The sequence below is a fragment of the Onychomys torridus genome, chromosome X (genome assembly GCF_903995425.1).
Source record: "Onychomys torridus chromosome X, mOncTor1.1, whole genome shotgun sequence".
NCBI lineage: Eukaryota > Metazoa > Chordata > Mammalia > Rodentia > Cricetidae > Onychomys > Onychomys torridus.
In genome coordinates this window covers 118,471,819-118,499,710 of record NC_050466.1, presented here as the reverse complement: position 1 = coordinate 118,499,710, position 27,892 = coordinate 118,471,819, and the positions used below count along the sequence as shown (strand labels likewise).

The 27,892-nt window shown below is 40.7% G+C and overlaps 2 protein-coding genes across 4 annotated transcripts; one reads left to right on the top strand and one right to left on the bottom strand.

Moving 5' to 3' along the window:
- Positions 1 to 1,543: 1,543 nt before the first annotated feature.
- On the bottom strand, positions 1,544 to 23,225 carry Tceal7 (transcription elongation factor A like 7). 2 transcript variants are annotated; one of them, XM_036174801.1, is made up of 3 exons: positions 23,024 to 23,225; positions 2,448 to 2,491; positions 1,544 to 2,201 (listed from the first exon to the last, which is right to left on the bottom strand). In XM_036174801.1, exon 3 carries the CDS (start codon positions 2,177 to 2,179, stop codon positions 1,883 to 1,885), a length of 297 nt encoding a protein of 98 aa, XP_036030694.1. In that variant the 5' UTR covers positions 2,180 to 2,201; positions 2,448 to 2,491; positions 23,024 to 23,225; the 3' UTR covers positions 1,544 to 1,882. The 2 variants fall into 2 exon arrangements, with proteins under 2 accessions (XP_036030694.1, XP_036030695.1); XM_036174802.1 differs by having other exon boundaries at positions 1,544 to 2,196.
- LOC118574131 (protein BEX2-like) lies at positions 22,489 to 24,072 on the top strand. Of its 2 annotated transcripts, none has more exons than XM_036174805.1 (3): positions 22,489 to 22,646; positions 23,046 to 23,123; positions 23,449 to 24,072. In XM_036174805.1, the coding sequence occupies exon 3, from the start codon at positions 23,454 to 23,456 to the stop codon at positions 23,838 to 23,840; it is 387 nt and encodes a 128-aa protein (XP_036030698.1). In that variant the 5' UTR covers positions 22,489 to 22,646; positions 23,046 to 23,123; positions 23,449 to 23,453; the 3' UTR covers positions 23,841 to 24,072. The 2 variants fall into 2 exon arrangements, with proteins under 2 accessions (XP_036030698.1, XP_036030696.1); XM_036174803.1 differs by lacking the exon at positions 22,489 to 22,646 and adding an exon at positions 22,779 to 22,960.
- Positions 24,073 to 27,892: the final 3,820 nt, after the last annotated feature.

The following is a 27,892-nucleotide window of genomic DNA, read 5'->3' as shown; positions in this document are numbered from 1 at the left end:
AGTGTAGGGATGCTGGCAGTTGTTTCTCATGTCAGTCAACACATTATGCACGTAGAACAAAATTATTGTTCCTTGAATTCTTCAGCTATGAGGAACATTATTATAATCCATTTTTATGTTTAATAGGCAATAAAATGTTCAATTGTTCTTGCATTTGGGAAAGTTAAATGTGTCCATTATTGCCCTGAGAAAAGGTTTTGTATTTTGTAGCATTTAATTTCCAGCTGCTAACTTAAAATAGTAGGCTGCTACATTCATATATTGTCATTAACCACTTTAATAAATATAATAAAATATGGGAGTAATGAAAAAAGAGAAGCCAGGAGCAAACCACACAGAGACACGACTTCATTTCTACCAGGGTGACTGCAATAAAAAACATTTAGGCAATAAAACATGTTGTGTCTGAGGAGATGGCTCAGTGGGTAAACATGCTTGCTGTGTAAGTGAGAGGACCATAGTTCAGATCCTCAGAGCCTACGTAAAAGCCTGGCAGGTGTGGCAGCTGCCTGTAATCCTAGTACTTAGGATTCAGACTCAGGATCCTTAGAGGAGGGTGGCTACATCCGGTACCTGAAATTGGTGTGTGAGGTTTACCAAGAGATCCTGCCTCAGTAAATAAAATGGACAGGAATCAAGGAAGACATCCATCAACTTCAGGTTTGCACAAGCACACACACACACATACAGGCAAAAAAAAAATGTTATCAATTATGTAGAGAGATAAGAACATTTATACACTGTTAATGGCCATATTTGAAAAGCAGATTAGAAATTCCTGTAACAGTTGAACAGAATTAACACATGAACCAATGATTCTACTTCTCAATGTGTATCTAGGACAAAAATGGGTCCCAGGACAGTGTGGAACTGGCAATGTTCCCTCAGTGACACCTGTTTTAAATGCCGCTACGAAGCTGAGATTTAAGACACTGGGAGATCAATTCATCGGAAATTCAGTGAAGTTTTGATACATAAAACCGAAGTGCATCAGCATCTGTGGGGCTGTCCAAGAGAGAAAAAAAAAAGACCAAGGCAGGATGTGATGGAGACAAAGGTGGTTTTCAAAACCTGAGGGCTGTCATGGGAGGCCCCACTTCTGCCTTCTGGCCTTGTTCTTGAGAATATATTGAAACATGCCATGTCCTTTCTTAAATGGACAGCTCTCTACAAGCTGAGTTTCTGTATGCACAGGTGCAAATGAGGTCTCATCAAACATAGCCCAGGGCTACTATCCCATAGCAGTTCTGTAGGACAAAAACTCCTGTGAAGCAAATATTTTCCCCATGAAATGATCAAGTCTTAAACATATGTATTTTATAATGGTAAGGTTTATTCCTCTGGCTAAGAAATCCAAAGGTAATTTGCAATTGGCATGCCTTTTTTGTACTTCTATTAAAAGTGTACTGTTCCACTGCTTTCCAAAAGTGATTGATAAACATCTTTCATTTATGTCTAATTATTTTTTCATTTTGTCATACAAAATTAATAATACAAAAATTAATAGTACAAATAGAGATACATATATATTCATTTTGTGGAAATCAAGAGGAAAGAGAACACAGATTCACCTCTTTGGCATAGAATAAGACATCGCATGATGTCATACATAAATGGACACATACATATACTTTGTAGCTTGCAATTTTTGGTTTACGATGAACTACCAGATGATCGTCCTCTTGTGTAAACGAACAAAACTTCTTATTTAAATCAGTGGGGTAGAATTGAAAGGTGAGATGTGTACAGCATGAGATTTATGTATAACTCTAGCCAATAGTGAAGGAGTGGCATGAAATGATAGCAAATATTTATAAAGAAAAATAGGAACACAAAGCAGTGGAAGTATTAATAACAGAAAGTAATTTCTGAGGCTACCACATTAAAAAGGACGGTCCCGAGGATGGCTATGGTTAGAATGCAGAGCCCTGAATTTTTTTCTCAGACTTCGTATTTCTTCCAAACATCTTTCCATCTCGTCTTCTTCTCCTGCCATTTCTTCGCCTTTAAAATGCCTATAGTCTATGTCTTCTTTAAATTCTTCAAGAGACTGAAGCAGCCGCTGTCTGAAATTCCCTTCCATTTTCTGGCCTTCGAATGCTCCACGGGGATGTTCATCCTCCATCTTTGGCTCACTGCACTTGGGCTTTCCTTCTTTTTCATTGCAGGACTTTTGCATGATGTTGTTGTTTCCTGCTTAACTCCAGGGAGAAAATGCAGAGATAGATTACTTTCTTACTTTTGAACCAGTCAGCTTCCTGTCCAATCTCCTTTTCCTCTTTCCCACCCCTCAATCCTAAACCAACCCTTTTGCCAGTAGATAAACCGAGTGGCCAGGGAAGCTGAAAATTTCCCCCAGTATCGTCCCTCCACAACCCCCACCCTAAGAACCCCAGTCTAAGTGACTCCCACACACTACCCTGTACAAATGCAGGATAGTTTCTCACTCGTTTTCGCGTCGGGTGATATCTGTGAACACAGATTCCTGGACCTACAAAGGGAAACAAGGGATCAGGGACGAGACCCACATTATCATTACCTGGAATCTGGGACTTTCATCACTGTGGCAGTTTCAAGTCATCTGCTGCCTGGCTCTTTTCTTGTCCTCCAGAAGTTTTGTGTCTCTTCCCTACACCTCACTCTCAGGCTTGATCCTTGTAAGAGTAGACATCTCCCATCTCCCATTTTGACCCCACCATTGTCCGTTAGTATTAAGTGAGGTGAATTCTTTTTAAATTATTTCACTGTTTATTGTCGCCATCCCACACATTCAGTCGTTCTTCATCCATTAACTCAAATTTCAGTGCTACCATGTTTTTCAATGAATTGGGGAAAGACAAGGAGGAGGGCAAAGCTTTCCAGGACAAAAGAAACCTATTGTTTCTCAGTAATTACTAAATTGCTAGTTGTTTCTCAAGCCTTCTGCATGTTCCCTGGTTCTTTTCCAAGTACACAATTATTGGGCCAGTAAGATGGCTCAGTGGGTAAAGGAACTTGCTGCTTAGCCTGAAAACCTTAGTTCAATCTCTGGGATCTAAATGGTAGGAGGAGTGTGGTGGGTATTGTGTTCCCTGAAATATTGTGTGTTCCTAAGTTTCATGCTACAGAGGAGAGAACCAGCTCCTGCATATTGTCCTCTGACTTACACACATACGCAGTAAAACATGCACTCACAAACATGCATGCAAATACATTAATTAAAAATTAATACATATGCAAATAACTATCCCCCTACTAGAGATATGGGGAAACAAGTCTAGATGGATTCTGGTCTCATTCAGCCACCATCACTCCAAGGGATCCTGGTGGTTTCTGCACACCAATCTGCTGGGATTTAAGGAATTTACCTTCTCTTCTCCTTGGCCACGAGTCTTCAGGGCAGTAAAGAGCTCGTACCCAGAGGAGAAAGAAACATGGATATATAACGACTTGGGCTCACGTCAGCTTCTAATCACGTGAGGATTATGTCATCTTCCAACTCTGGTCCCTACTTTCCCCTCCCATCAGCAGTGCTGCAAAAGTAGACCTCTCTACTAACCTCCCACCCCCACCACACCAGGCCCTGTCACTCATTTTTGCCTTTGCTAATTTCAGAGGTCAAAAGTGGCCCCTTCTCCTTATGGATGGAATGTGCCTTTCTCTGATTACCAGGGAGGGGCTGCATCTTCTCATGGATATATTAACCATCATTCCTTTTTTAGGGGTTGTGTTGAGAGAAAGGATTACTCGTCCTTGTCTTGGTTGCAAGAACAGGAAAGTCTTGACTCTACTCACCCTTCCCTCAGACATAAATAAGTATCATTTCCTTATAGTCTAATCTTTGAAACTAAATTGGAGTATATGAGATAAACTTTGAAAAGAGGGAAAATTTGGTTTACAAATTTTTACTTTTTTCTAGGTATTTTCTTATTATTAAAATTTCCATAAACACAAGTCTCATAATTTGAAACATGGTAAAGATATGCTTATTTGGAAAAAAAGATTAAAATAGGAAGATAAGAAGACCCAAGCACCTGCTTCAGCTGATGAAGTCAGAATATAAATATAGACCTTTCAGGCAAGCACAGTTTTAGAAGTTCAAAATGTACAGAGCAGTTGGAGCATGTCCTTTCACAGAGACTTTAGAGCAGGTGAAGTCCTTCTGTCACAAGGATAACTAAGACTATAATCCCACAAAATTCTGTTCTTAGATATGCAGACCTCAAAAGTCAATCACAAATATCTACTGGTTTGATTTCACACGTTCACAGTTTATACCACACCACATATTCTTTTATTCCCTTGAAGGTTGTGCCCTCAATATCCCACTTTTTAAAATCTTTACCTTCAGTCAGAACCATTTTTTGTTTGTTTGTTTTTTTGCTTCTCTCAAACATTTCTGTCCTATTTATGTTTTCCTAAACTGGATTCTGCCACATTAAAGAAATCAATTATAGAAACTACCACCATATGAAATACTACCACTTATATAAATGGATTTGTTTACCTGAAAATAAGCAATGGAAAAAAAAACTATGTAAAGTTCTCCATTCTTGTTTATTAGGAAGTCTGTAGCTCATTGCACATGTAATCACTATTAGTAAGCTTGATGTAAATGATTACAGAAAAAAATGTTAACTGAGCAGAAAAAGAGATCTTTTTAAGAAGTAGAGCTTTGTTGCACCAATTTTTAAGGAATGATTAGCTTTAATAGAGAAACCTGCTAGTGAGCAATTAGAGAAGAAATGAGGCTCTTAGTCCAAAAGCTCACTAGAAACTAAATCCTACTAACACGTTTGTAATTTAAGAAGTGAATCTTCTTGTATCTGAATGTTAATATGACACCGGTGTTATCAACACCTTCATTTCAGTCTTGTAAGAGACCTTGAGGTGAAACCATTCAGCCTGAACTGCCTTGCTCCTAGTTCCATGACCCACAGAAATTGAGATGATAAAAGTTTGTCATTTTTCATTACTAAGTATAAGGGTAATTTATAATCCAGAGATAGATAACACAGGTTAACTAGGAATTAAATTTGTGTAGTCCAGATGTACTTAACAGATTGTGGTCCTTTAACCTCTCTGAGATCTGCTCCACATGACATTTAAAATGTTTAAGTTTTCTGCATTGAACTATGACCATTCCTAACAGTTGGGTGCCATTTGTAGGTGGAGTTTTTGTCACGACCACCTGCTCTAACATAAATGCACAGAGACTAAATTATAAATGCTCAACCAATAGCTCAGGCTTGTACTAGCTAACTCTTATATTTAAATTAGCCCATATTTCTTCTTTTTTTTTTTGAGATGAGGATTGAACCCAGGGCCTTGTGCTTGCTAGGCAAGCGCTCTACCACTGAGCTAAATCCTCAACCCCATATTTCTTATTTAGCCTCTGCCACATGATGGTACCTTCTCTTGACAGCTCACATTCATCTTGCTTCTATCTATGTCTGGCTCATGACTCCCCAGACTCTATTCTTCTTCCCAGCATTCTTTCTGCCCCCTAAATCCTCCCTAGCTATTGGCCAATCAGCTTTTTATTAACAATGAGAGCAATACACTTTCACAGTGTAAGAAGGATTATTTCATAGCATTTCCCCCTTTTATCTAAATACAAAAGGAAGGTTTTAACTTTAACACAGTAAAGTTATAACAACAAAAACAGTTACCAAATAAGAATTGTAGCTACAATATTCAGTCCATTTGTATTTGGCAAATTTAGAGAAAATATTCTTTTATTTATCTTATCTTTGTGAATCTAAAGTTTTATACCTAATTTACCTTTTATTATGACTAAGGGAAACTTTAAGTCTAATTATTTTGGCTTTAACTCCATCAAAGACCCAAGAAGGGTGAAATGTTGCCTAATGACAAGGACATCTGGCTACCTGGACAGTCACCCAAGGTTCTTTTGTAACACCATAGAACCCCTTAATAAATTGATATATAATAAATACATATAGGCTCTTGTTACAGCCTAGTATATCTGACAGATACTTTTGAGAAGCAGGGAATTTTGAAGGACTGTCCTGCTTTGTCTTGGCAAAGTCACTTTTTTTGTGTACTACTGGTCCAGTTTCAATTGAAGCAAGAGCAGATTCTTGCCCAAATGGCTAGCTTTTGCCACAAAGAAAGCAAACTCCATACAGAGGTTCTTTGATGCCCATCATCTTCTGTTGGGTGCTGTCAAGAGCAGACATGTCTCACTGTCAAGAAAAGCCTTATGTTATTAAAATATTTAAAATGCCATATTCTGTAGGTCTTTGAAGTGTTTGAAGACCATATATTCATCTAAATATATCAGTTTAACTTTGAAAACCTACCTAATATGACTATAAGTTTGATTATTATAGATAACTAACTATTAATCTGTATTTATTAATTATACATTACATTTTTAAATGAGTTACACATAGGCAAAATTCCTCAAACAAAAGTAGAAACATATATACAGTATAACAAAATTAACTTTAAATTTGTATCAATAAACCACAATCCATAGCAATGTAAAATAGTTTGAGATTAAAAGTTGTTTTTTGGATTAAAGTAGATTTAGTAATCTGCCCTTTTATCTCATCATTTGTATAATAGCCCCTTTTTTCTTTAGAAAGAGATCTTTGAATTTAACTCTTTTGTTTAGCTTTTTTTTTTTTTTTGAGTTGAGGATCGAACCCAGGGCCTTGCGCTTGCTAGGCAAGCACTCTATCACTGAGCTAAATCCCCAACCAGCTTTTTTTTATTTTATTTTACTATGACCAATGACAACTTGTAAAAAAACCCAGTTAAATGATTAAAAAAAAATCTATAACCCATCTTTTGGGAATCTGGGTGTTGTTTTTTCTAGACTGCTTCCTGTTTTCTGCAGGAGCTGTAGTTACTTGTCTCATTACTGTGGCAAAATATAGGACAAAAGCAACTTAATGAGAAGGACTTTCTTTTTCTTTATTTCTTTCCTTTCCTTTTTTTCTTCCTTCCTTCCTTTCTTTCTTGTTTTCCTCTTTTTTAAAGACAGGGTCTCTCTATATGGCCCTGGCTATCCTGGAACTCACTCTGTAGACCAGGCTGGCCTTGAAATCCCACAAATCTGCCTGTCTCTGCCTCCCAAGTGCTGAGATTAAAGGTTTGTGCCACCATGCCTGGCCGAGAGGGATTTCTTTTAGCTGGTCATTTGAGGATACAATCTGTCATGGTGGCAGAAGCATTGGGCAGCTGGTTGCATTGCATTCACAATAAGGAGGCAGAAAGAGACAAAGGTAGCTTTCTCCTTTATACAGTGCAGAACCCAACCCCAGGGAATTGTTCTGTCCAGAGGTAAGGGGGTTCTTTCCACCTTAATTAACCTATATGGATAACCTCTCCCAGGCATGCCAGAAGCTTGTCTCCTAGGTGAGTCTAGATCATGTCAAACTGACATTAACTATCATAGGCAACTAAACACATATAGCGAATCAATAAGCAGGTACACACTATTGATAAAGATGGTCATTAAGATGAAGTCAGACACAAAAGAGTACATGCAATAAGATTCCACTTATACAGTTTTCACTTGAAAACTTTGTCTATAATGACAAGAGTTGGAATACTAGCCTCCTGGAATGAAGGGCATTTGGAGTGCTGATTGCAAACAAGTATGACATTCTGGGGTAATAATAATATGGAATATAATAATTGTGGTTTCATGAGGGTATATGTTTGTTAATTGTTATTATTTATTTACTTTTAGAACTATTATTCACATACAAAAAATCATACACATATGAAAAAGACATTTCAAATGAGTAATGACAAACATATACCTGCATGAAATCACACTTATTATATGAAAAATTACATTACTCAAGAAAGTCATGCTTATTTGTAGTCAATACCTGAACAACCACACAGGAGCTTTATGCCTTTGCAAAGCCATGAACTCCTTTAGACAGTGAAAGGCTAGATAGAATCCTCTTGATCATCTTAGCTCTGTTTCATTTTTATCTTATATGAGCATTATCTGTAGATGGAGGGAAAATTGGTATGGAATATTGAATGAATGTATAATTCCCATGTGCCCATATTTATTTATATATTATAGTTTTAATATATATTAACAAATGTATACACAGATTCACATACATATGTGCACATGCATGTGCACACACACTTTTGAAATAAAGACACACATAGACATTAAGCAACATGGCTTAATTAATTAATTTATTTATTTATTAGGATGTTCAAGACAGGATTTCCTCTGTGTAACAGCAATGACTGTCCTGGAACTTGCTTTGTAGACCAGATTGACCTCAAACTCACAGAGATCCACTTGCCTCTGCCTCCCTAGTGGCTGAGATAAAAGGTATCTGCCACCATGCCCAGCTAAGCCACAGGGCTTTAAATAGTGACTATAACAAAGATTTTGTACTTGTCTAGATGATGCTACTCAGTGTTTATAGGTCTACAGAGACCACATTTAACTTTTAGTTCTCTGTTAATATTGACATTCGTCTTTAAATGAGACCTTGTGCTATTAACGTTAATTAACCCATCTATCTGGTTGATTTTTGTAGTCACCCTGCTTCTGTACCTTGTCGTATTCTCATGCCTTCCATATTCAGTATGCCTTATATTCACTTTGACAGCTTCATCTGTCACTCTCCCAGTTTATGTCCCTATCTTACATGTTAACTGTGAGGATAAATGATTCTCTGGTGTTCTTTCTTCTCTTTAATCTCTTTCTCCTTCAGAGATAGTGATGTAAGGTGTGCAAGGCCACTTATCTGGTTAATGCTATGCATAAAAGTCAGCTCAAGATTTAAGATGAGGTCTGTCCCAATCTGCCACTACATTCTCTTCCAGCTTCTACATACACCTGCCATCCTTTTATGCATGATAAATTAACAGCTATTCTTTGACTTCTCCTGGTGCCCAGTACTACCTTCTTAGAGGCAAGTTCTACACTTCTAAGAAATATAGTCTCTTCAGGTGGTGGTTTTTGAGAAGGGTTGAAAGGAGGAGTGGACTGTTTGGATCAGTAGGTTATAGGAGAAGGCAATGGGTAGTCTAGCCCCAAATAGAAAATGCTCTAAGAAATATGTGGATCAGCACCACAAAGGATAGCAGGATCTAAAATTAGGATGAGATGTATAGAGGAGATCTGTCAAAGGAACCTGAGCCATAAAACCTTACAATTAGTTATTTTGTAAGTAAAGGTCCCCTCACTCCATCTTTAGGTGTGTTTATTGGTATTTGTCTCAAAGTGCTTTCGTGTAAGTACTTTATAACACAAACCAGGAAATCTCTGCATTCTCCTAAGGAGTTTTGATTTGTTAGAGACAGGAACATATGTAGCCAAGGCTGACCTCAAACTCCCTACATAGCAGAAATTGACCTTAAAATCCTGACTCTCCTGCCTTGATCTCCCACATATTGAGATTACAGGCATATACCACCAAGCCGAAGAGTCCTCTTAAGAATTCCCCCCACTTATTTCCAGGTCACAGTGTCAAAGTTCATCAACATTCCTGTATAAAAGTATGTTAAAATACTTACCCACCATTGAGTTCATACCTATATTACTAGGCATTTTTCCTAAAGAAATAATCAAAGTTATGCTGGGGATGTAGTTCAATAAGTAGAATGCTTACTGAGAAGGCACAATAGCCTGGTTTTATTCCTTAGCACTGCATAAAATCTGGCATGGTGGCACATGCCTGTAATCTCAGTACTCAGATGTTAGCGGAAGGAGGATCAGATTAGAACACGATCATTCTCAGCTACACAGAAAGATCAAGGCCAATCTGGGATACATACAACTTTGTCTCAAAAAAAATCAAAATTACATAAATTAAACTATGGCAGAATTATTCATTAATATTGGGTGATCAGATTCTTTATCTACACTAATATTCACCTGGTCAATATTAAACAGAAATGGAGAAGTGTCAGGGACTATGGGGGTCCAGCCCCTCGATAGTCCCCTCCCAGGGTCCGGGAAGAATCTACAACTAGCTGATAATCTTTGAAGCAAAGAAATGAATCTATGTACACGAAATTCCTTAGTCCACACACTATTATTCTGTCAGTTCTCTCTACAAGCTTATCCTCTGCTCTTATTTTTAGCTCCTTTCTTGTCCAATTTCTCTTTACATTTATCTGCTGTCCCCTCCAGGTTCTGTCTTAATTCCTTCATCTAGTTCTGCCCCTTCTAGGTTCTCATCCATCTAGTTCTTTCCCATCTCAGCTCCTCTCCCATCTCCTTCTCTCTCATCTTGTTCTTCCCCATCTGGCTCTTCCTCATCTTCCATCTCGTTCCTCTAGTACTCTCTTCCAGCCCTTCAACCTAGTTCTTCCCCATCTCAGTTTGTTCCTCTCAAGTTCTTGCCCATCTAGTTCTTCCATTCTCTTTTCTCTTCTCTGTCCCTGTGCCCTGGGAGTCCCGGTATATATACACTTACAAGCAGTAACCCCTTAGCAGTGCAAAGCCAGGCTTCCGGGGTCAAATGGAGGGGTGATAAGAATCACATAGAGGGATAATAACCGTTAATTATCATTTGCAAACCCAAAGGGAAGTGACCAATGGGGAAATGAATTAACTAAAGGATAAATCCTGGTAATGTCTAAGAAGAGGGATCTTATGTGCTCCACTACAGTCTTAAAACTGATTGGTAGAAAATGTTAAGAATCTGTAAGTTGCTAGGTCAATGGGAGAAAATAAAACTGCCTTCTCTTTTCCTGTGGCTCCTATCTGTCCAAGCTATCTGCCGGTTTTTTCTTTTTTCTTTCTTTCTTTTTTTTTCTTTTTTCTTTTTTTCTGCAGGGGTGGGGGAAAGTGTGCTTAGTCGCTAGGCAACCTGTGTACAGCTAGATGCCTCTGGTGATAATTAAAGGGAGATCTGGAACTAGAGGCAAGATTTGGGAAAGGAGGAATTAGCTTAATTGGCACATCTACCAGGCCTTCTCAAACAGGTAGCCTGGATGCTGAAGTCTGTTCTTAGAGAGTACAGAGGTATCTCTGATAAAGTACTTTCCTCCATCTGGGGATGGACCTGGCTGGATGCTGCCAATGATGATAATGACAGGGAGGCTTGAACTGGGAGTTCTGGCTGAGCATGGCTGTCAGTGCACAAGGTTATCTAAATATTCCTAGAAGTGGTTGGGTAAGAAGGTGTTAAAGATCTATAAAGTTAGTAAGGCTGTAAGAAAGGAGGGTCCGAGCTAAATTGTGTAAAGCTATTACTTAACGTCCACCTGACCTAGGCAGTGTCTCCTTGTGGAATTTACCTTAAATCAGGAGACTTGTGGACTGTTATTACTGCTAGTCATTGAAAGTGGCTAAAGGAGATATCTGATACCAGAGAAAGCCTTTCCTGAGGCTGTCCTCCAAATACCTTGAATGTGTATGTCCAGAGAGTGATCAGTTCACACTGTTAGCCCTTCTTAGGAAAAAAATCAACTGGGAAAACTATGAAGGCACACATGATTTTCATAACAGAATACAGCTGATAGGTAACAAGACAAACAACACCAAAAGCTCCTTGGAATTTGGCTTCTTGTGGAGGAATTCCCTGATCCCTCCAGGTAGTGACTTCACCATAAACAACTGAGTTCTTATGATATATTCCTGCAGCCCATAGCAGAGAAGTCTTTGTGTTTCATATTATACTTATTTGTGTGCAAATGTACATAAATATACGAATGTATGCCAGATAATCACCTTTGCCAGAGTTCAGGAATCACTCCTTTTAGCCAAGACTTAATTGTCCCCAGTGATAATTTCCCCTATATTCCTTTACCTAAAAGAACTTCATTAAACTCTCCTTTCCATTATATTTTCTATTGTTTTATAGAAAAATTATATTAAAGGTAATAATTTATATAAAGCAATTAATCTATATTTGTGTATGTTCCATTGTGTTTCTCTTACATTTGTATTACTAAAACGTGTTTTTTAAAAGAAAGGGTCTCATGTAGCCCATGATAGCCTCAAACTCACTATGTAGCCAAAGACATCCTTGAACACTTGATACTCCTGCTTCTATCTCTTGAGTGCTAGGGTTCTAAGTGTGTGCAACTACAATCAATTTTATATGATAGTGGAGACTGAGCTCAGGGATTTGTGCACAGGAGGCGAGCACACTACCAACCGAGTTGTATATTTGTATCCATAATTTTTTTCAGATATTTAGATATTTTTCTGTATAATAGGATATAAAATGTGAAGTAACTATGTCAAATACTTCAAACATTTGTAAGAATTTAGAAAATTACTATTAAATTGCCCTGTAAAAAAATGGTATAGGCTGAAGAGATGGCTCAGAGGTTAGAGTACTGGCTGCTCCTCCACAGGTCCTGAGTTCAATTCCCAGCAACCACATGGTGGCTCACAACCATGTGTAATGTGATCAGATAGCTTCTTCTATCATTCCAGCATACACGCAAATAGAGCACTCATATACATAAAATACATACATAAATCTTTAGCTGGGTGGTGGTGGTGGTGGTGCATGCTTTTAATCCCAACACTCAAGAGGCAGAGGCAAGTGGATTTTTGTGAGTTCAAGGCCAGCCTGGTCTACACAGTGAGTTGTAGGTCAGCCAAGGCTGTTACACAGAGAAATCTCATCTCAGAAAACAAAACAAAATTTTTTTAAAGGTACAAAGTTATTTGTCTCTGATAGCTTGTTAATTTTTTCTAAAAGAAAACAGACTGAGGGTGAGTTAGATGGATCAATGGGTAGAGGAGCTTGCTGCTAGATCTGATAACCTGAGTTTGATCCCTGGACCCACATGGTGAGAGGAGAGAAGTGACTCCAAAAAGTTGTTCTCTGACTTACAAACACACACACACACACACACACACACACACACACACACACACACACACGTAAACAAAGCAAAACAAAAAGCAGACTGAATATCTTGCAACAGACAAAAGTATTGCCTGCAGCCAAGAAATTTCTTTGCTTTAATAGTTTACCATGACAACAATAATATTAGGCAGATAAATGTACTCTGGTGGGATAGAATCATATGTTAGCTCATATGACTGTCTATGGCAGAGGCCTCAGGACACTCTGAGACTGTGCGTTCCTTGTGACTGTGAGACTTAGGCATAACCCAGCTCAGCACAAGCCTGGAGAGCCAAGGGATTGCCTTTGTGAACACTATCCATCCTAAGGTGCTGCTGTGAATATGTGTTGCTCTGATTGATTGATAAATAAATAAAGCTGTATTGGCCTATGGCAAGGCAGCTTAGAGGCAAGCGGGAAATTCCAAGAGAGAGGCAGGAAGAAGAAAGGCAGAGGAGACACCATCCCACCGTCCAGAGAGCAACATGTAATGGCACACAGTTAAAGCCACGGAACACATGTCGACATATAGATGAACAGAAATGGGCTGAGTTTAGTTATAAGAGCTAGCTAGCAAGAAGCTTGAGCCATGGGCCATGGTCATGCAATTCATAATTGATATAAACCTCTATGTGTTTACTTGGGTCTGAGCAGCTGCAGGACTGGGCAGGACACAGGAAAACATCCAGCTATACTAAGGAATCATTGCAGGAAGCAGGACCCCATTCTCTGGGAGTAGGACAAGATAGTAAGGATAGGATTTTGTTCTGGGAACTAGTGATGAGAACTGGGGAGATCCTAATGTCTTCCATCCTCAGCCGTGCCTGCAGATAGATCCTCTGAAACAGAACCCTTGCAAAGAGAAGATTTCTATTTCCAGCTACAATCACATGTATTGATTGCAGCTGCATTGAGCCATAGTGAGTCCACCTCAGTAATAGTGCATAGCAGCATGGGCCTTGGTCCTATGCCAGTATTATGATGATCTTGGAAGACCATGGGCCCAGGGTTTAACACAGTTTGGGGGCCTTGGTGTCCACAAGCATGACATAGGAGCCTGGAGCTTGGTCTGTGGAGATCATGTGAGAATAAGTGTCTGAAACAGCCTAGAAAGTATGAATAGTGTATTTGGGTTCTACCCTGGACCCAGGAAGGAACTTGTGAACACAGGCTACTCTTCTAAGGGACCCTCCCATCTTGCCTTCCCAGATGGGATTACAGGTTCACTCTCCACACCTGGCTCTTTTATATGGAGACTGGGGATCTGAACTCAAGTCTTCATGATTGTGTATCTCTCCACCCTGTGAGCAATGCCAGTGTCTTCTTTTTTCTACAATCTTGGAATAACTCTTAACGGGAAACAGTTTAGAGGGTACTAAAAAACTAAAATAGTAGTGTTTTTTAATGTAACAACCTTATATATCTAAAGGAAAGGAAATGAATTGGTTAGAGATGTCTGCATATACTGTTCACTGTATCATTAACCAGAGTCAATAAATAGAACCAACCTAAGTGACAATCAACTGATGAATGATCTTTAAGGCCAAACTAAGCCCTCTGAATGTGGGTGACAGTTGTGTAGCTTGGGAAGTTTGTGAGGCCCCTGGCAGCAGGATCAGGATTTATCCCTAATGCATGAACTGGTTTTTTTGGAGTCCATTCCCTATGGAGGGATACCTTGCTCAACCTTGGTGCTGGGGAGAGGGCCTTGGTCCTGCCTTAACTTGATCTGCCACTTTGTTGACTCCCCATGGGAGGCCTTACCCTTTCTGAGGACTGAATAGCGGGTGGAGTGGGGGCAGGTGGGGAGAGGGTGAGGAGGGGAGAGAGAGGGAAATGTGGTTGGTATGTAAAATGAAAAAAATCTTTTAAATTAAAAAAGGGAAATATACGGGAGTGCTTCCTTCAGTCTTAGTAATAACCCCTCCCTGTGTAAATGATCTCAATGTCCATTAGTATAACTTGCATTAAAATCTTTTTTATAATTAAAAAATCGTAGTACATACATACAAGTTAATAGTATTTTGTCGTGCAAAACAATGGGATATTGTCAAAGAAATTGTGTTCACATGGATGAAAATGGAGATAATCAGATTAAGGGGGAAAAGCTAGGCATAGAAAGAAGCACACTATCTCAACCAGATGCTGGAATTTTAAAAGTTGGTGTTGAAGAAGTTGAAAGTAGAATGGTAGGATGGCAGAAAAATGATGAAAGTGCTGGAGGGATATGGAAGATTTGATCAATGGGTATAACTTATGGTTAGATAGAAGCAAAGAGTTCTGGTGTGTTGTTCAACAGCAGGGGTTCTACAGAAAACAGTAATATAATGTACATTGCAATGGGCTAGAAGAAAAGATTTTGAAACTTTTAAACACAAAGTAATGATAAATGTTTGCAAAGATAGATATGTTTAACCTGATTTAATATTAATCAACCTATATGTATGTACTAAAATAGTACATGTTACTTCACTTTTTATATTTTTATGTATTAGTAAAAAATAAATGTAGATGTGTGCTGTTGTATTTATTAAATACAAAAGCTGTTCCAGGACATCAGTGCTCATATTTTTATTATAATATACCTAGAATAAATTGCTGGATCATAGACTATGTATGTATTTGCTTTTAATACATTCTGTCATATGGTTTGCCAAACTGGTGATGATAATTCTAGTTGTACAACATCCTTGTAAAATAGGGCTTTTTGTGTTTATTTAAGACACTCTGAGGAGTGTTTACTGCTATCATATTTTGTCTATAATTTGCATTTCTCACAAACTAATGAAATTGACTTTATTTTAACAAATGATTGGCCATTTGGATTTTATTATTTTGTGAAGTAAGTTCTGTTTTCTGTTTTCTGATATTTGTCTACATTTTACATTTAGATTTATTCTTTTCCTTATTAATTCTTCCTTTCTTCTTCCCTTCATCCCTCCCTCCCTCTCTCTCTTTCACTCCTTTCTTTCTTTCTCTCTCTCTCTCTTCCTTCCTTCCTTCCTTCCTTCCTTCCTTCCTTCCTTCCTTCCTTCCTTTCTTTCTTTCTCTCTCTTTCTCTCTCCCTCTCTTGCTTTCCCCCCCCCTCTCTCTTTCTTTCTTGTAGTGCTGAGGATGGAATCCAGGGTATTGTTCATGGTAGGCTATACCCTCAACCCCTCATGTCTAAAGATTCCTTATACAATGTGAATATTCGTCATTCATTAGATATATATGCTGGAAATACATTTTTCAGTTTGTAGTTTGTTTTCTAGCACTTTTAATGGAATTATTTTATAAACAGAAATATCATAGCATTAATGAAATGTGACTGATTTATAATGATTTCCTTTCTAGTTTGTGAACCCTTTAACAAAACTAGTTACTCCAAAAATCTCAAAGGCAAACTCCATTCTAATGTTACACATTAGAATTACAGGTCTACCTTTCCATTTTAGATTCAGAGGATTTGTTGTTGTCTTATTAGTTTTTCCTTTCTTTGTTTTTGTTTGAGACATGGTCTCAGGACACTCAGGTGGTCCATAAATGCTATCCATCATGGAGGATGCCCTTGAAATTGTGCTTTCTGTCCCAACCTCCTAAGTGCTGGTATCCTAAGACTCTGTCCCCCTGCCTGCTTTTATGTGATGATGGGGTTGTAATACAGGGCTGGGTGGGTGACTCTATAAACTGAGCTACATTTCTAGACCCAGTGGTTTTGTGTGTGTTATTTAAGATGGGATCAATGTGTGTGTGTGTGTGTTTTTCATAGGGATATCTAACTGGTCTAATACCTTTTAAAAAGAAACTCTTTCCCTCCCTCACAGTATATAACCTTCATTAAATATCAAGTGACTGAATACATAGGTGTGTTTTTCAAGTCTATAAAGTTTACATATACACACATTGTAATCTTTGTGACAATATATTAGGATGTCAGTATTAATACTATAATATTATATTAACTATGCCTAATACTGTAGTGTTATACTGTATTTTGCTATCTGGTAGAAGAACTCTTGATGCTTCTTAATCTTCAAGATTGTCTTGATATTTTGCTCTCTGTTTTCATATATATTATTTGATTCTGGATATGAAGAAAAGTGCCTTCTTGAGATTTTCATATGGATTACATTGAATTAAAAAATCAATTTGGATATAATTGAGACCTTCAAAATATTGAGTATTCCAATTAATAATCTTAATAATATGTCTACACTAACTTTAGTTTCTGTTCAATGACTATCAAAATTATTTTATAATTTTCAGACCAGAGGTATTGCATATATTCAAATAGAATTATTTTTAGTTTTTTATTTTAATGAACTTTATTGAGCTATAATTTACAAACAATAAAATGTACACATTTGCCGGGCAGTGGTGGCGAACACCTTTAATCCCAGCACTCAGGAGGCAGAGCCAGGCGGATTTCTGTGAGTTCGAGGCCAGCCTGGTCTACAAAGTGAGTTCCAGGAAAGGCGCAAAGCCACACAGAGAAACCCTGTCTCGAAAAACAAACAAACAAAAAAGTACACATTTTCTGTTTCTTTTTGGAGACCAGGTTTCTCTGTGTATCCTTGGCTGTCCTGGAGTTCAATCTGTAGCCCAGGCTGGGCTCAGACCCACAAAGGTTCATATGCCTCAGCTTCCCGAGTGCAGGGATTAAAGACATGTGCCACCACCACCTGGCTACATTGAATTTTTATAGTGTTGATGATGAAACCTGTAGCCTTAGGCATGGTAGGCATGCTCCTTATCATTGACCTACATCTTCAGCCCAAGATACTCATAGTTAAACTGTATAATTCAATATTTTAACATATTTATCAACAGATAAATGCATATCAAGATACAGAATATTTTCTTCTGCTAAATAAGTTATGTTGTGCACCTTTACAGTAAAAAAACAGCAACTTTCACGTCAGATAAAAATGGTCCAGTTTCTAATGTGTACGTTACTTTTACTTATTCTACAAGTCATGGAATGCAATCATCCCAAACACACTCCTCTGAATCTGACAGGTTTCCCTAAGCCTATCTTTTCAAATTCATCTATCACTGCTTGTACCAATAACTTGTTCTTCCCTTTGATTAGTCATGTTAAAATTCATGGATACATCAAATTTGCTTTATTCATTCCTTTATCAATAATTATATTTTTATCCACTTTGTAGCTATCATAAGTGACGTTGCTATGAACATTCCCATGCCAAAATTTGCCAGAAAGTAATTTTGGTATTTTGTTGGGAAGATTTCTAAGAGTTGACTTTCTGGGAATATATGGTATATGTAAGTTTAATTTTTCATGAAATTGCAAAAAAAAAAAATCCTGAGAATTGGTTTAACTTCTCACCACCACCAAATGAGTGTTCTTTTCCTCTATCCAAGAAGTAGTAGGTCTGTTGCCTATCTTACCTTTACCATTCCAATGAGTTCGTTTGGATTTGTACTTGAATTTCTTTGATCATTTTGGTTTTTAATATCGTTTTACTTGTACTATTGCCTTCTAAATTTGAGTCTCAGGCGTTCTTTATGTTGGCTACAAATACATGAATTGTATCTACTTGTTTCAAACTAGGTTGCTTGTTTGTTTGTTTGACAGGATTTTGCTATATTTCCCAGGCTGTCCTCAAACTTAAGAGTTCAAGTGATCAGTTCCTCAAGAAGCAAGTACTACATGTGCTCACCACCATGCTACCACACTTGACTTTTCCACTACTCCTTTTAATATTTGAATTTAGATTTGATTTTTCTCCAGGGCTGGAAATTGAACAGAGGGCCTCATGTGTGCTCGTGAGTGCTAACATGGAGCTTTATTGCTAGGCCTCCATTTCATAGCACGCGCGCGCGCGCGTGCATATGTGTGTGTGTGTGTGTGTGTGTGTGTGTGTGTGTGTGTGTGTGTGTTATGTAAGTGTGCACATATGGATGAAGTGCAACATGCTCGAGTGTATGTGTGGAGGTCAGAAGTGGGTCAGGGGTCAACCTCAGTCTCTCCCTCTCTCCACCTTTGTTTTTTGAGATAGAATTGTATTTAATGAACCTAGAACTTGCTGATTTGGATAGACTGGCTGGTTATCAAGAGATCCTATTATGTCCATCTTCCCAGTGCTGAGGCACATATTACCCAGCTGACTTTTTACATGGGTGCTCAGGATTCAAACTCAGGTTCACAAGTTTTCCCAACTCACTGATCTCCCTAATTTCTCCATTTCAATTAAACTATGATTTTAAAGGGCAATGTTTTAGCCAGACGGTGGCACACACCTTTATTCCCAGCACTTTGGAGGCAGAGGCGGGTGGATCTCTGAGTTAGTGGCCAACCTGGTCTACAGAGTGAGTTCCAGGACAACCACAGCTACACTGAGAATCTTGTCTTGAAAAACAAACAAACAAACAAACAAACAAAGGCAATGTTTTAAATTTGTTAACTCCAATTACTTGCTTTTTCTAAATTTATGATTTGTAATTTGTGTTCCATCTAAGGAATCTTTGGTTTCTAAGATTGTAGTGCTTTTATACTTTACTTTGAAAGTTTTATAATTTGAGTTTTTACGATAAGGCCTATGACGTACTTCAAACTAATTTGTGGAAGTAAAGGTAAAAGGAAAGGTCTCTTTGGGAGGGCTGTCCCTGGCCCTCACCAGCTGCAGCACTCAGGAGAGTGGCCCCTATGCCATGCCTGGCCAACACAGTAGAGCTGACCCTGGAGGTGTAAGTGTGGGAGATCTGACCCCCTTATTCATTGCTGGATGGGGTGAACTCTCCAGGACAGTTCAGGAGAGCTCACCCTGGTGGTGAGAACAAGGGAGAGCTGGAGGGCTGACCAACCCCACGACTACCCTGGCCCAGAATCAGGATTGTGTGTTGACCAACCCTAACATCCACCCCATCTATGATCTGCTGGAGCACGTGAAAGTGCTGGTCTTGCAGATCCAAAGCTGCAAGATTTCCACAACACAGGGCAACAGCAGGATATCCAAGAGGAGGCCCAGTGAGGGCCCAGTATCACTAGTGTAGTAGTGTAGTAGAGGCCTCTAACCAGACCAATGACTCTCTGCAACAAGCACTTGCAAGTAAAGATATGTGGATAGAAGGGTGTACTGTGTGACTCACTGTGACACACCACAGCTCCCACATGAGTGATTTTTCTCCTTCTCTTTTTTCTTCTCTTTTTTTCTTAAATTTTATTTTATTTTATTGGGGGGAAGGGTTGAAAGGTCAGAGGGTGGATACAAAGGGATAGGGAAATGAATGGGATGGAGATGCATGATGTGAAAGACAACAAATACATAAAAAGGAGGGAAAAAAGAGAAAAAGTCTCCTTTGTTCCTGGAAGAACCCCCATTTGTTTCCAGAACCATTTGTTGAAGAATATACTTTGCCCAGTGGATTATCCTGATACCTTTGTAAGAAATGAATTGTCAGTATATGCATAAGTCTATTGATGGACTCAATTCTGTTCCAGGTATGAGTCACCGGAACACTCCTTTAGTAACACTCCAGAGCTACCACACTCCTTTACTAAAGAGACAACCTAAACCTCGAAATCATGGTTATCAGTTCTCCAGATGTTTTCCCTCAGAATTAGTTTAGTCTAGGTCCTTGGTTTTTCCACATAAATGTTAGGTGTAAGCTTGCAGTTTATAAAAGAACAATTGCAGCTGGGCGGTGGTGGCGCACACCTGTAATCCCAGCACTCGGGAGGCAGAGGCAGGCGGATCTCTGTGAGTTCGAGGCCAGCCTGGTCTACCAAGTGAGTTCCAGGAAAGGCACAAAGCTACACTGAGAAACCCTGTCTCAAAATAAATAAATAAATAAATAAATAAATAAATAAATAAATAAATAAATAAAACAATTGCTGGCATTGGGGGTTTGATTAAACTAAATGTGTAGATGAATTTGGAGTACTGAATTTCAGAAAAAAGATTATCCCTACATACATTTACATTTGTTTTGGTCTTTAGTCCCTTTCATCATTGTTTTCCACTTTCAGTGTACAGCTTACTTCTAATCATTTCACATTGAAAGCTCATAAAAGATACAAATTATACTTTTGCAGTTCAATTTTCAATTGCTCATCATCAGCATATAAAATGCAAGTGTATTTTGTATGGTAATCATGCATCTGAAACTGTCTTACACTGAATTCCCAATTATCTAGGGGATTGCCTTCCCCAGTGCTCCACTCCCAGGATGCCTCCTCCCTCCTGCTGCCCTCTTCAGCTACCAAAGCTTGTCCTGAAATAGATTCACTGTATATAAGTTAAGGTTATTTAAATATATGCTCATTGACTTGCAAACACATATGAACCATTGGAAGCAGAAATTTCTGAAAGAGACTTGTTGGTTTCTTTCCATCCTGACTCTCTCACAAGGTTTCATAGCACACTATATTCTGCACACCTCATGAAAATGCCTCACATGTCTAGGGGCCCCTCGCAAGGGGAGCCATCAGCTGCCCTGTCCTTTTCCAAGGTCCCAAACCAGCAGCTGCTGCCTGTAGAGTCTATATTTATATAATGACTTAGCAGAAGAGACAGATGGTTGGGTTTTTTTTTTCCCCAAATTTAATCCTGTTTTTCAAATAAGACTATGATTTCTTTTTTTTTTTTTCCTTTCTGAAATGAGACAGGATCTCCTCAGCCTAAACCAGTGTTGAACTAGAGATCCTCCTGCCTCAGGTCCCCCAGTGCTAAGTTTTTACAGGCAAGAGACATGTTTCCCTGCCTTTTCTTTTTTAATTTTAATTTAGATATAATTTCACCAGTTTCCCTTCCCAAGTGCCTTCTCTCCAGCTCCTAGCATGCTCCCTCCACTCTCAAATTGATAGCCTCCTCTTCTTCATTACCATCATTACAAAGAGGGAAGAGGGGGATCTGTGCTTGGGATGTAAAATGAATAAAAAAAGTTCTTAATAAAAAAAAGATGCATGCTTTTCGTTTATCACCAAAAGAACAGTGCAAAACTACATTAGAAATTTTTTTTAAAAGATTAGCCAGGCAGTGGCCTTTAATCCCAGCACTCAATACTCCCGAGGCAGAGGCAGGTGGATCTCTAAGTTTGAGGCCAACCTGGTCTACAGAGTGAGTTCCAGGACAGCCAGGGACACACTAAGAAACTCTGTCTCAAAGAAAACCTAAAAAGAAGCCAGGCGGTGGTGGTGCACGCCTTTAATCCCAGCACTCAGGAGGCAGAGGATGATCTCTGTGAGTTCGAGGCCAGCCTGGGCTACCAAGTGAGTTCCAGGAAATGCGCAAAGTTACACAGGGAAACCCTGTCTCGAAAAACCAAACAAACAAACAAACAAAACAAAACAAAAACAAAAACAAACAAACAAACAAAAAACAAAAAAAAATCTACATAAGCTTCTTTCTTGGATAACTTTGTCTCACATTTCAGTAAAGGGAAAATGGACGACCTTGGTAGCTGAGGGGACAGCAGGAGGAAGGAGGGGCATCCTGAAAACAGAGGAGAGGGAAAATCAATCCCCCTGGACACTGGCAATGGCTAACAGCCCACTGAGAACACACTGCCCCTCTCCATCAGACATGCTCAGGGCTCAGAGCGACAGGGCCCAGCCTGGAGATGTCAAAGTGACCTGGAGGTGAGGAAGGGACCTGGACTTTGCCTGGCAAGACACTGGGGCCAGGGGAGGGGCTGGGCCGGGGGCGGAGCCCTGCCTGTGACGCAGGCCTCACGTGACCAGCCCACCACGCAGGCTCACACCCCTCTCCGGGGCTCCGGACCTGCCCTTGCTCACTCCCTCCGGCCCGCCATCCCCGGCCGAGGCACCTGTTCGTGGCGGCGCAGAGCGCGCGGGCCCGGGCAGCGCGGAGAGCGGGAGCGGAGCAGGTGAGGGAGGCAGCGGCCCGGCTCTGCGGAGCCCGTCGTCGGGGTGCGGCGGCCCCCAGCCCCGCTGTCGCCCCCGCCGCCGCGCAGGCCGAGGCAGCAGGTGGCCGTCCCAGTGTGCGCAGCGGCGCGGCGGTCCGGCCGGCCGGGGGCGGGCCCAGGCGGAGACCCTCACGGAGTGGGAGCCTGCGCCCCGCCACGGCTTCCCACAGCCCCCAGTCCCCCTGCATCTCGGGTGCCCAGGGGTGGTCGGCGGCCCGGGGGCGGCCGTGGTGGCGGGAAGAGCCGGGGCGGGGGCGCCCAAGGCAGTGCTGCAGGTCCTCCCTCCCTCTTCCTCCCCCCCCCCCCCCCCCCCCCGACTCACCATCCCATCCACCCACCTCCTGCCTGGTTTGTTCGCAGGTCCCAGGAGCCCGCTTCTCAGCGCACCTGGTGGTGAGCATCATCGCCCTGAGGGGGAGAAGGCGAGGATAGGCCCAGGTGGGTGCTGGCGCAGGGCTGGAGGCTGGACAGAGGAAAAGGGAACATAGGCAAAGCCCAGTCCGACATCCCAGAGCCCAACTTGCCCCCTTCTACGCTCTCCTTCTCTGCCATCCTATTCTTCCATTTTAATGACGCAGATACCTTGGAGATGGATCTGAGGAAAAATGGTGGACTTTGGGGAGAGACGGGCTGGAATTGGGCCCTCTAGAGAGCATGTGGGCCTCTTGGGTGGGAAAATGAATTTTGAGAGGTGCATAGTAGGTACTCCATCCTCGTTGCTGAACAGGCCACCAAGATATCTTTTCCTTCTCTTGTTTCTTAGGAATAATGGAGTCCAAAGATCAAGGAGTGAAAAATCTCAACATGGAAAATGACCATCAGGAAAAGGAGGAAAAGGAAGAAAAGCCACAAGATGCTAACAAAAGGGAGCCGCCTGTGGCCCTGCCTTTGGAAACAGGCGAATACAGTGTGCCTAGAGGAAGTCGCAGACGGTTCCGTGTCAGGCAGCCCATTGTGCACTATAGATGGGACCTGATGCATAGGGTTGGAGAGCCCCAGGCAAGGATGAGGCAGGAGAACATGGAAAGGTTTGGGGAGGATGTGAGACAGCTCATGGAGAAGTTGAGGGAAAGGCAGCTGAGCCATAGTCTGAGGGCAGTTAGCACTGACCCCCCTCACCATGACCATCATGATGAGTTTTGCCTTATGCCCTGAACCCTGAAGTTTTCTCTGAAGATAATGTGGGGACCCCTGCTTCTAAAACTTACATGTTTGTGATGCACTGTTGTAAAAATTTTGATGTCACTTCTCTCTTCTCGTTGCCAGCTTATTATTGGAACTTGTGTTTTTGACTCGGTCTGTAATTCTTTTGTTAGCAGAATTTATCAATTGCATGGAAAGATGCTCATTACCTATTGTGAAGCTAATAAAGCAGATTAAAAAGGCATTCTCTGCACTTTTACTTACTTTTTTCTTTATATAAGAGTACTAACAGTCACATAAATGGAGTAAGTAATGATCACTGGAAGAACTGAAAACAGTTTTCATTATATTTCTTCATTTTTCAAAATAGAACACATATTACTTAATGAAGAATTTGATGGCTTGAGAGATTGTTTAGCTCTTAAGAGCACTGGCTGTTCTTCCAGAGAACCCAGCTCTAATTCCCAGCACTCACAGGGTAGCTCACAACCATAACTCCAGTCCCAGGGAATCTAATGTCTTCTGGGCACTAGGCACACATGTGGTGCAGATAAAATTAAAAATAAAATTAATTGGTTTTTAATAACCTTATAAAAGTGTGAGAATTTTCAAGACTTATGATATAATCTCAGATTTAGTTTACCATCTGGCATCTGTTACTGGGAAATATAATAAATATTTAATATCTATCCTTATGCTTATCAGTAAGATGAAAATAATAACCACCTGAGGGCTGCTGTATGAACTAGACAAGGTAATGTTGAGCTTTTTTAGAATTTTCATTCTCTTGGCATGTGCATAACTAAACCCTGAAATGTCTTCAGTTATTAGGGGGTGTTTGTAAGACGAGGTCTTTACTCAAAGGTCCTGTGGGACAAAGGATAAGTGCGTACTTCTTTACTGTACCCTATTCTCATCCTTTTCCCCTAGAGAGTCTATGTACTAGACTGCAGTTCTACACCAGACCCCTACACATAGCAAAAATCCCTCAAGTAAGAGATTCTCACTGACTTCTCTGGAATGTCCATTGCACTGAATCCTGCTCTACAAGCATAGCTAGATTCCTTCCTGTTTATCTTTTTTATAAAGATCATTTATCTGGGGTAGTTATCTCTTTAGTTAAGCAGATTACAAAAAATGTATGAGGCAACAGCTCACTGAGTCTGAGACAGTTGCTCAGAACAGCCCACATTAACCTGAAACTTAGGAATGTACAGAATCTTGTTCTGTGATGCCTTGAACATCAGAAGATCATGTGTATCAGAGTTTTAATTACATGAAAAAAGTACATTTTATTTATGAAAATTGATTTTATTTTGTGGTGCTAGGTGGTGACCCCACAGTCTTGCACATACCAGGTATGCCAGTGTTTTGTAAAAATAAACGAAATGTAGGTTTCTGGAACATGTTAGAAAATAACTCATGACCAAATCTGGCCCACTGTTTATTTGGGAAACTGTAAGGATGGTTGAAAAAATATTTTGTAATACAAAATTATGGAATTTTAATTTGGTGCTTATAAAATTTTATTGGAGCACCAAATACTAATTCATTTACACATTGTTTATGGCTGTTTTCATATTACAGTGGCAATACTGACTAGTTGTAAAATAGTGGAGCTCATCAAAGACTGTCACCAGGTCATGACATACAATGGTTGTTATCCTCTGCCTTAGACTATAACATAACAGTTGCACTTGGCAAAATGAAGGGAAGTTGACAGGAAAAAATATCCATCATGAAAGGCAATAAACAAAATATGAACCATATGCTGATTTCTAAGTGTCCTAGCCTCTCACAGGCACTTGAAATATAAGGCAAATTCATGAAGACAGCAGTTAATATAAAGAATGTGTCTAAGACAGGGTCTCACTATGTAGCCCAGACTCAAGAGGAACTCACAATGATCCTCCTATCTCAGCTTCCTGAGTTCTAAGATTACAGGCGTGAGCAGCTCTATTTGGCTGAAAGCATATTTTAATGGCAAAAAAGGAGGCTTTATATATGTATGAGTGAATTGGGTCATTGAGGCTTATCCTATCATAGGCATCCAGTAATTACTAATGAGATACATGAAAAAACTGATAAAAATATCCATTTAGTGGTATTAAAAATAATCAGTATACAATATAGATGCTTGCATATTTCTAAAAATCTAACAGAACCAAAATAATGCAGACAATCACTCATTACATATTTTTTCTTTTCTAACATAATTCTTTATTGATTCTTTGAGAATTTCACATCATGCACCCCAATCCCATTCATTTCCCAGTTCCTCCACATCTTTCCCTCACTCCTGCACCATCGTTCCCTGCAAAACTCCTCCAAAACTACCAATTAAAAACAAAGCAAAACAAGCAAAAACACCTCCATCCTCCATCTTTCCAACATCTTTTCATTCATCCTAGTGGCACTGGGAGCTGTGGTGTATAGACACAGTTATACCCTGTTGTCCAATCAGCCCCATCTGCCAATGTCCATTGCAATGCGTGCTTGGCTTGGTTCAAGGCCTCTGGCACACCATCATCACTGGACCCTCACCAATACTCCTCTCAGATATCCTGCTGTTGCTCCAACTCATGGAAATCCCGTGGTTATTGTTTAGTAAGACCAGTCCCTTCATGAACTCCAGCAGGTAATAGGTGAGGTAGATGTTAAGGTGGGCCAACCCAAGGCCCAGGATGTGGATTTGAATGGTAGCTGAGCTGGTTGGTCTGAACCACTGGGACTACTCCCATAAGAGCCAGCTCTCATAGGCCCATACAATCGGGACTAGTTCTCCCAAACCCATGGTGAGAGGTGGGGCAGCTCTCCCATGGGAGGCAGGGCCAGCTCTCCTGCTGCAGTGACGATTGAGGGGCAGGGCCAGTGAGGGGCAGGTCCTGCTCAGCATGGCCTTTGGATTCCAATATGCATGGTTCCTATGGACCCTTGTAACAATACGGACCATGGACATCATCACAGACCTCAGTTGCAGTAGGACCAAGGACCCAGGGCATGACCCTTGGTAGCAGTTTGGGCCTATATGTCGCTATGGCCCCAGTGGTAGCACAGGCCACCCAGATCAGTATGGCTCTGGTGGCAGAGTGGACCTTGGATACCAACATGGTCCCAGGTGGTAGCCCAGACCCCTGGCATCAGCATGTAATCAGGGTAATCAGGAGCCATGGATGTTAACACAGACATGCAACAGAGCCATGGACCCAGACATGGCCCTTGGCAGTAACCTCGGCCTGGAAAACTCCCTGGCCCTAGGTGACACTGGAGGTCACTCAGATCAGCATGGACCCCAGTAGCAGCATGGCCCTTGGACATTAACATGGCCACAGGATGCGGCCTAGACCCTGAGCATCTGTGTGGTCTTTGGTGGCACCATGGGCCACAGATATCAACACAAACCCCAGATGTGGTAGAACCATGGACCTAGACATAGTCCTCATCAGCATCCTGGGCTCTAATGGCAGTGTAGGACACTCATCTGCATGGCTTCAGTGGCAGTGTGGCCCTCTGACACCAACATGGCCCCAGATGGCATTGGCATGGCCTTTGATGGTATCAGGAGCCACAGATACCTACACAGACCCTAGCTGCTGTAGGGTCACAGACCCAGACATGGCCTCCAGCTACAGCCTGGGTTCAGATGTTGCCATGGCACCTTGTGGCAGCACAGACCACTCAGATTTGTATGGCCATGGCTGCAACATGACCCCTACCTGGCACAGGTGGTGGCCCAGGCCCTGAGTGTAGCACAGCCTTCAGTGTATCAACCCAGATATCACAGATATCAACCCAGACCCTGGCTGCAGTAGGGCCATGGACCCAGACATGACCCCACATCAGATATTACCATGGTCCCAGGTGGCAGCACAGGCAGTCCAGACTAGCATGGCCCTGGTAGCAGCATGGACCTTAGACACCAGCATAGACTCAGGTGTTTGACCAGACCCTGGTCATCCACATGACCTTCAGTGGTTTCTGAAGACATGGACATCAACACAGAACCTGGCTGCTGTGAGACCATGAACCCAGACATGCCCCGCTCCACTGCCTCTAGCAGCTCT